Here is an 8,410-nt window from a genome sequence, read left to right on the forward strand (position 1 = left end):
AATTAAAAAAATAAAAAAAATTAAACGAAATTAAATTAAATTTAAAAAAATTTAAAAAATAAAACATTTTAAAAAAATTTTAAAAATTTAAAAAATAAAAAAAATTAAAAAAAATTTAAAAAATTTAAAACATTTTTAAAACATTTTAAAAAATTAAATTAAATAAATTTAAAAAATAATTAAAAATTAAAAAAATTCAAAAAAATTAAAATAATTAAAAAAGAAATTTAATACATTAAAAAAATATTAAAAAAATTAAAAAAAATTTTAAAAATTAAAGCTTTTTTTAAAAAAAATGACAAAATGAAAAGAAAAATTCAAAGTGAGTTTTTAAAAAAAATTCAATTTTGTTTTTTTTTTTAAAAAATTACAAGATTTAAAAATAATCCAAAATAAGTTTTAAATATTCAGGTTTTTTTTGAAGTGCAAAATTTTATAGAAATCCAAAATAAATTTTAAAAATAATCAATTTTTAAAAAAAATTACAAAATTGAAAAAAAACAAAATAAATTTTTAAAATATTCAAAATAAATTTTTAAAGTATTTAAATTTTTTAATAAAATTTTTCAAAATAAAAAAATAAAATAAGCATTAAAAATTTTTAATTTTTAAAAAAAACTCCAAAAAAAATTTAAAATACTTTTAATTTCTAAAAGTTAAAAAAACTTTAAAAATTTTATAAAATTTAAAAAATATTTTAATTTTTTTAAAAAAATATTTTCAAAAATATTTGGGGAAAATTTTACATTTTTAAAAACAGTTTAAAATTTTTTAAAAAATATTTTTAAAATATTGTAACAAATTGTTTGCAGTTTTAAAAAATTAAAAAATATTTCTACACATTTTTAGAACTTCTAAAAAAAATATATAAAAATAAGGCTAAAGTAATCAATATATTTTATTTCTTCTCAAGGCACCCTTCTGTTTGTTTGACACTTCCTGAGAACCAGAGAGTCAGCAGTAAATTTTTTCTTGGTGTCCTGGTTATTTTCAAGATTTTCTTATTCAGATAGGATATTCTATAATTACATTAAATCACCATTATCTATTTCACAGAACTCTCTGAGTTATTCTTACCATTGTCAGTTGGTTATAAAAGCATTAATTACTTCTGCAACAGTTAATACACAGCACACAGTCTTTATTTCAGTATTTTACAAGAGCCTAAACTATAATATATTTATCACACCAAAATACATAAAGTACACAGGGCCAGGGAATTTACCACAAATTGCATTTTATCAAAAGCAGTTAGAAGTGATTACAAATTGTACTATAGCAAAATAATTTGCAGAAGTCAGTATGTGCTGGCAAAAGCCGATAAGTGCAGTTATTTATAACTAACAACTTCCACCCTGGGGCACTGCCTCATGGACAGCTTTCCTTGCAGCAGTGAAAATAAAAATAAAATTGCTGCCCTTTTTTAGCTTTTTTACTGCAAGCTGGGCTGGCTTTTGAGGTGCAGCTCAAAGCTGTTACTACACATTTATTCAGTGTGACTGATGAAATTTAAAACAAAAAATCCCCCAAACTCCCAAGAACGTGGCAGGAAAACGCCAGGATCGTTTCTGCCAGCTCCTGGGAGGGGGAGGATTATGGATGTGGGTAATCTTCAGAAGAAAACGTTTGGAAACTGGAGCCTGATTGTTTGCTGTGTTGCTTGGTTGCTGGTGCAGATGCAGAGGTTGGGTTAAGAGGCTGCAGAGCTGGGCTAGGCTTGGCTGGCACGTACACTTATGTAACTCTTTACTAGGACACGTTCTGCTGCCTCAGTGCTCCTCCCCGTGACCCTGTGTGCCTGCAAGGAGAGCTTTGCACAGGGGTTATCTCCTGGAAACCTTGTGTCCCTGTGCTATCTGCTTTCAAACACACATCTCTTATCTAAAAGGCTCCTTCTTTCCTTTCCCAAAAGAAAAGGCTTGGATTTTCTTCAGTGGCAGGCACAGGTGGCCTGAATGTTCCTTGAGAGCTGCTGGCTGGTGGAGGGCAGAGGAGGAGGAGGCTGCAGGGTGTTGATGGAGAGGTTCCTCTGGGAGGGGCTGTGTGTTTCCCTTCCTTGGCACCAGGGATTGAGGCTGTCCAGATGAGGCTGTTCCTTTTTCCCTCTGCCTTTGGCTCAGCTGCTTCAGACACAGAAAAACCCCAAAGTCCTGACTCTGACAGAACCTGCTGGAATTGCTTTCAGGGGAGACTCAGCTGGGCTTTATTCCCTTTTAGAGGATAGTCATGGGAGGAAGTGCAGTATGGAGAATATGTATTTATTTTTTTTTTATGCTATCTGTTTTGGGGTGGTTGGATTTCTAGGTTTTGGCTAGATTGGGTGGTTTTGGTTTTAATTTGATGGAAAGCTCAGAGCTGGTGCTCACTCTGGGAGCTGGGGAAGCACTCGTAGCTTTCTGTTGCTCACAAAATGCCATTCTGTCTTGTTTATAGACAAGTTTTATTTTCAGAAGATCAGGAATATTCCCCTGATGTGTAGTTCTGAGGCATTTCTAAAATAATGAGACTCAGGAAATGTTGACCCATTGCATTTAAACACGTATGCTTTTATTGAATTGCTTTCCAGCTGTTGTTTACAGTCCTTGGGACGTCTGTGATACTTCAAAGGGCTCTTTGAAAGGGAATTTCTTTAGAAGAAAGCCTCATCTGTAGGCCTGAAGTTGACATCCAATGATCCTTGCTTCTCCTGGAGAATATTTAGGCACCTGTAAAAGCTGAAAACCATTTATTTCCAAGTCAGGTTGTTTTGTTCCTATAGGTTTGCTCTGTTCATTTATCATTTGTCCAAGGAATTCAGGAAAAAAACACTTCCTAAATTCCCTGTGCCCCTTGCTGTCCTCATGGATTGCATGATTCCTGGAGAAGCCCAGCTGTGGATTTGGCAGCCACAGCCAGGGAACTGCTCAACAATTCACTGCTGGAATGGCAGCAGAGTTTTAAAGAGAATCATCTCCCCTCTTACTTATTCAGGGCTTCTAATTGGTCTGCATGGTGAATTTGAGAGTAAAATTAAGTTTATTATCTATGCAGATGCCATTCAGGATTCAGAGCTGCTTTGTTAAGTAGGAGAAGCGAGCTGAGGAAAAAAAGGAAATAGAGGATGAAATTCCAGAAGGACCCAAACAATTTCCTCCCTTGCATAATAGAACATGGTCAGACACTGAATGCACCCAGTCTATTGATGGCTGCAATTTGGTGCAGGTTCTCCTTTCCACACATCCTGCAGTGGGAGGAAAAGGGTGGACAAATTCCCTGCTGCTGCCTGTGTGTCCCAGCACAGCAGTGCTGCCAAAAGCCTTGGCTGCTGAAGTTCTTGGGGAAAACACTCAGAGAAGCTTGACTTGGTTCCCAGCCCTTCCATTTTCAGGACAGGTTTGGTTTTGCTGCTTGGTGGTTCTCTGGGAGATTGCTTTGCTCAGTTTTAGGTGTCCTGGGATAAGGCTCACCAGACAAAAGTCAGCTGGAATTCTTGTTTCCTTCTCCAAGGGTGTCAGATCTCCCTGTCGAGGAGGGCTTGGGGTGTCCTCAGCTGCTGCTGAATTCTCCTGCTGTGTTTGGGAATGAACAAAAATGCCCCAGGTTTTTGTGCTGCAGCTTTTCTCCTTCTCTTCTTATTCATAATTGCCAATATGTACTGATTTCTACATTTTATAGTATTTAATTTGGGCTTTTTTGAGATTCCAGAAGGGGTGTTGGTCTGTGTCTGTTCCTTATTGCCCGTGGTGTTTAACTGAATAGTTTGGAATTGTGACATTTATTTCAGTTTCTTCAAGGAATTGTCACTTTTCCCTCAGGAATTTTTATCTTCTAAGCAATATACAAATCCAAGTTGAGTTTGGTGTGGTGCTGTTCTGTCCCACCCTTGGGTTCTCCAAACCTTTGATGTCAGTTTTGCAGTGGCACTTCGTGCAGAAAGCTTTGTGTTACCTTGTGGCTGCTACAAGGCCCCTTTTTTCAGCCTTAAATTCCCAAAATGACAGCAAATCTGCAAAGCTGTTGAGAAAGTCTTACATCCCCTCTGGTAGGTCAGATGTAATGCCTGAGGGCTCTGGCTCTTAGGTACTTTTTTAATTACCTGAGAATTTAAAGTAGTGTTCCCAAGGAATTGATTTTTTTTTTTACCTTCTAAGCTGAAAATTCCCTTTTGCATTATTTGAGCCTTACCCAGCCTCGGTGTGAGCTTTAGGAATGTCTGACTGATACCTCAGCTTGAAAAGATGATTTTATTTTTTTCTTTCTCTTTATTTTCTTCCTTTCCCCAGGGCAACAGCCATCCTGGCATACTTACCCCAGGAACTGCTAGGTACTTCGTGTTACGAGTATTTTCATCAAGATGATATAGCACATCTTGCAGAATGTCACAGACAAGGTACAGTTATTAATAATTCAGCAGAGAAATTTTGTTCAAAGTATTGGGAGCAGTTGTTGTGTATGAAGGAAACCAAACAGACTGGAAAAGATTTGGGTATTGCTGTTTGCAAATGCTTTAGTGGAGAGCATTGTGCTGGATGTGCCAAGCACTGTGATTATTTTAGATTTGCATGGATTTGTAGGGAATATTTGAGCTTCAGGATGGGTGGGATGAGGGAGGAATAGCATTTTTCTTGAGGGATGTGGGGAGGAATAAACTGGTTTTTCCCTGACAAGGGCAGTGTTGATGTTGTGGTGCCTGCTTGACACAAATGACTTGCTTTCTGCCTCTCTTCAGTTTTGCAGACAAGAGAAAAAATCACAACTAACTGCTACAAGTTTAAAATAAAAGATGGCTCTTTCATTACGTTGAGGAGTCGCTGGTTCAGTTTCATGAACCCTTGGACCAAAGAAGTAGAATACATTGTCTCCACAAACACGGTGGTTTCGTAAGTGCTCTTCCCTCAGCCTGGGAGTGCCCACGGCTTTTCTCCTGGGAGATTTGACCTAAAATATGTGCACACCTTCTGTATCTCAGTGGGTGTCTTCTCCACAACACCCTGGGGAGAGGGGGTTTGGTTTAACAATTGCAGGAATTTAATTTCTGTTAAATTGTTAAAGCTTGTAGAAAATAGGAATATTTTCTTGCTTGGGGGAAAGCTGGGATTTGGTCTCTGTGGGGATTTAAGGGATGTGCATTTCTTTGCTTTGGCAGGTATTTCCCCTCCCCTTTTCCTTGCTCTTGAGGTGACTTCTCAGCAGAATAATTGCTGAGAGGAGCTGCTAGGGTCCTGCTCTGCACACGTTGGGGTGGAACAGGGCGCTTGATTCCTGTTGTTAATCCAGCCCTGGTGTCAGCCACAGACTCTCACACTGCTGAAACCCTGAAGCACCCCATGCCAAAGCTCTGGCTGCATGACTTGGCTTTTAATCACTTTATTAGGGTTTTCTACCTGTAGGGTTTTCTCTGACTGACTTTTGTAACCCTGGCCCTCCTCAGCACGGCGGTCCTGGACAGCGGGGACGCGGCCTTTCCCCAGCTGGCAGCGTCCCCCCACAGCATGGACAGCGTGCTCCAGCCTGGAGAAGGTAACTGCTGTGCTCAGGGAATCCCTGCCTGGAGGCAGCTCCTCCTGCCTGCACACCTGGGCTGCCCTTCTGCACTGCTCAGGAGCCTCAGGAAAATCAGGTTTAGCTCTGAGCCGCACCTGCTGAGGGCTGCTGGTGTTAAAAATGCATTTCCAGAGGCAGGATTATCCATTTACAGTTATCCACACTGAGGCCTTTCCTGCCCTCTCAATGTGGGCTTTTCTCTGCTTGGAGTGTATCAGGCTCCTTCCTGACAACCTCCCAAGTGCTGTGCAAGTGTGAAATCACAGCACCAGCTCCCAACTTGGTCAGACCTCACTTTTCCTCCCACTTTGAGATTCCTGCAGTTACCTGCCAGGGGCTTTCTTTGCAGTCATCCCATACTGAATGGAATATTCTCTGGCAAGTTGTTCACAACAAGCAGAGAACAGATGCTCTCTGTGTGTGGAGAAGAGCCTGTTTGGGCACAGGGCAGGTCTGACAAGGCCATTCTGTAGCAGCTCTGGACAGGAGGGAGCACCAGGCGCTGAATTCTGAGAGAGAACAGCCAGATTCTAAAAGAGTTGGGGTCTGTTCTGCCCCTGCTGGCACAGAGGGACATTTGATACCCAGCACAGCTCAGTGCAATCCAGAACTTTCCATCCATTTGAAGGCACTCACCAGTTGGTGGAACTGCCAATAAATCCAGTTCAGAAGGTCCTGCAGCTGCCCAAAGCCTAAATACAATTTCCCTTTGGAGAAGGTTTGGAAGCTTTTCTCTGACCTTAAAATTCCTGCTCGTTTCAGGTGGCCCCAAAAGGACCCATCCCACTGTGCCTGGAATTCCAGGTGGAACAAGAGCTGGGGCAGGTAAAATAGGCAGAATGATTGCTGAAGAAATCATGGAGATTCACAGGTGAGAGAAAATGGTGTGGAAGTTGTTTTTTCACTGCTCTTTAAGAGGAGTTAGACTTCCTTAATTTCCTCTGAAAGGACAATTTATTCAGGCTGGATAAGGAATGATCCAACTGTATTTCTCAGACAGCTCCAGGTTCCTGCTCAGCATCCCTGAGCAGTCAGCCCCCACAGGGAAGACATCAAGTTACAGCCTTGCAGCTCCCTGTTGCAAAAGACTGATGCTGGCATTTTTTTTGCAGTGGTGATGATGATGATGATGGCCTGTTCACCAGAAACAGGAGTTAAAAAGAGCAGCTACCTAGAAACAAATCCATTCCAGGCTGTTCTTTTCCCAGTGACTTGAGGCTGTGAGTGGCACAACCTCCAAATGCCAAAGCTGCTGACTGTGTGCCAGAGCAGCAGTGTTTGTTTCTGTGCAATCCATTCACTCTTTGGAGTTGTTAGATGTGCATGATGAGCTTGTGCAGCTCCCCTGCAGCTCTTGGAGCAAGGACACAACGCTGGGGCCTTCCCATGGCAGTCAGGATGTGGGGCTGGGCCATGCACAGGGTCACTGAGGGACTCTGGGCATCCACAGCTGCCTCTGGAGTTGTCACCTGCGTGAGCAGCTGCTTTCAGTGGGTACCACTTCATTTCTGGTGGCTAAAAATCCCTGTTCCTCACAGATCTCCTCTTGGGAACTGTTTCCTTCCCTGCAAGAGGGGTCTCAGCCAGCAGCTGTGCAGTGGCAGTGATTTAACCAGTCTGAGCTGCAGAGCAGAGCACATCCAGTCTGTTTCCCACAGGATTGTTCCTGCTGCAGGCAGGAGACTCCCTCCACCCTCACTGAAGGCAGCAGCAGACCTGTCCCTAAGGCTTCATTCCTCTCTGAGGAGTAGGAAAAAGGGGAGAGAGGAAAAGAAGGAAAACGTGGCTGAGCCAATACTTTGAAGCTTAACCATCCCTTTCAGTAGCTGTGAAACATTTAATTAATTAGCCCAAGTGAGTGTAGTAGTGCAGTTTCCACCCGTGTTTGCGTTTCAGTTCGGACCCTGGGTTAGTTCCAGTCCTTTTTCAGCAGCTGTTACTATTTTCCAAAGCTGCCTTCTGTTCAGCTTTCCCAGGGGAACTCTGCCAAGGAGAAGATTCCCATTTCCATTGCTTTTCTCTGGAACTACCCCTCCTCCCTTTAGGCTGGAGATTTGTTGTCAATACATTATTCATTATTAACGATGTTTGATCAAGCTATGGAAAATGGAGATGAACAATGAGTTACAAACACTCCAGGGTCCAGTGGACTTCTGTAACAGGAGCTCAGTGGAGGAGTCTGGGTTACTGTGACTGAGGCAGCTGGAACTCGTAGCTGGTGGAAATTGAAGAGAAATACTCAAAAAGGAGCCTTTCCTTAGCTGCCAGGACCTTTTCCTTCTGACTCTTCTGTGAAGGCTGCCCAGGAATAAAGACCAGGGAGGAAGTAAAGGCTGCAGACCAAACAGGCTGGATTTACACAGGATTGTTGGTCTGGCTGTGAGGAACACTGAAAAAGGGAGATTACAAGAGTGAAGCTCATGCTTTTTGGCACCTGATACCGAAGTCAGCATTTCAAACTCCAGGTCTGTGAGTCTGTTGCACACCCATGCCCTGTTTTCTGTGTGTTTTAGGATAAGAGGCTCATCACCTTCCAGCTGTGGCTCGAGTCCCCTGAACATCACCAGCACCCCCCCACCCGACACATCCTCGCCAGGAGGGAAGAAGGTAAAAGCTTCCCCCAGTCTGGGGACGCTCAGGGAACGTGGGGTTGTGCCCAGGGAACAGCTCCTGGCAGCTGGGCTGGGAAAGCAGAGCCCAAGCACTGAGGTGCTCACCGGCAGCAGGTCCTGGACACTCCCCTGCCCCTCGGGTTGTGTTTTCTCAGCAGAGCTGCAAGGATCGGCTCTCCTCCCCTCCCTCCACCTCCAAAACCTCTCTGACACCCCGTGCTGGTGAACGCTGGAAGTGCTGCTGCTGCACGCCGGCTGTGCCCGACTGAGTGCCA

At 42.6% G+C, this 8,410-nt stretch overlaps 1 protein-coding gene across 11 annotated transcripts in view; it reads left to right on the plus strand.

The window, feature by feature from the left end:
* Window positions 1-8,410, plus strand: part of ARNTL (aryl hydrocarbon receptor nuclear translocator like) — a 47,801-nt gene that overhangs the window by 37,325 nt on the left and 2,066 nt on the right. For all 11 annotated transcript variants that reach the window (XM_015630437.3, XM_015630436.3, XM_019006983.2 and 8 more), the window contains 5 exons: window positions 4,263-4,369; window positions 4,709-4,859; window positions 5,411-5,499; window positions 6,286-6,394; window positions 8,037-8,130. In XM_015630437.3, coding sequence (XP_015485923.1) covers window positions 4,263-4,369; window positions 4,709-4,859; window positions 5,411-5,499; window positions 6,286-6,394; window positions 8,037-8,130 — 550 coding nt within the window. The remainder of the gene's footprint in view (window positions 1-4,262; window positions 4,370-4,708; window positions 4,860-5,410; window positions 5,500-6,285; window positions 6,395-8,036; window positions 8,131-8,410) is intronic.

This window comes from Parus major, chromosome 5 (genome assembly GCF_001522545.3).
Source record: "Parus major isolate Abel chromosome 5, Parus_major1.1, whole genome shotgun sequence".
In the NCBI taxonomy this organism is placed as follows: Eukaryota; Metazoa; Chordata; class Aves; order Passeriformes; family Paridae; genus Parus; species Parus major.